Here is a 463-nt window from a genome sequence, read left to right as displayed (position 1 = left end):
TTGTCGTGAATACAAATATAAACACAAGAAATATACCATACAAAACTGAAATATATTCTGGCATGCACTTTATTCCTTTTTAAACACCATAATTTGGGGAAAAGGTTACATACCAGTCAATTTTTAATGTCTGTACTGGAACCACATTCGTCTCTTCTTCAGAGTCTGATGAGTCAAACATTTTATAACCTGGAAAGATAAGTTTTGACTAAGAATATTGGAAAGTGCATTATTCAGAAAAGAAATTGTGTAATACATGCACTTAGAATGTCCTCGACCTTAACCTCTGGATGGTTATTTGACCACATAGCATAAGTTTCCCAAAATCATGTTTTTTATTATTATTTCCTTCAAATTAATGCTCAGTTTTGTAGGAAACTGGCATATTAGAAAAAAAGAGATAACTCAAGATGACATGTTCTTGCACTGCATGACTCCATACTTGCAGGTTTATCCGCATGGA

The 463-nt window shown here is 33.0% G+C and overlaps 1 protein-coding gene across 1 annotated transcript in view; it reads right to left on the bottom strand.

The window, feature by feature from the left end:
* The window catches only part of LOC119581798 (cyclin-dependent kinase inhibitor 3-like), a gene marked incomplete in the record, with an annotated part of 43,756 nt that overhangs the window by 28,826 nt on the left and 14,467 nt on the right, over positions 1 to 463 (bottom strand). Inside the window, 1 exon segment of the mRNA XM_037929929.1 lies at positions 114 to 189. Coding sequence (XP_037785857.1) covers positions 114 to 181 — 68 coding nt within the window.

The sequence above is a fragment of the Penaeus monodon genome, chromosome 15 (genome assembly GCF_015228065.2).
Source record: "Penaeus monodon isolate SGIC_2016 chromosome 15, NSTDA_Pmon_1, whole genome shotgun sequence".
NCBI classification, from domain to species: domain Eukaryota; kingdom Metazoa; phylum Arthropoda; class Malacostraca; order Decapoda; family Penaeidae; genus Penaeus; species Penaeus monodon.
Note: the sequence above shows the minus strand (reverse complement) of the source record. Positions and strands in the feature narration are given on the sequence as shown.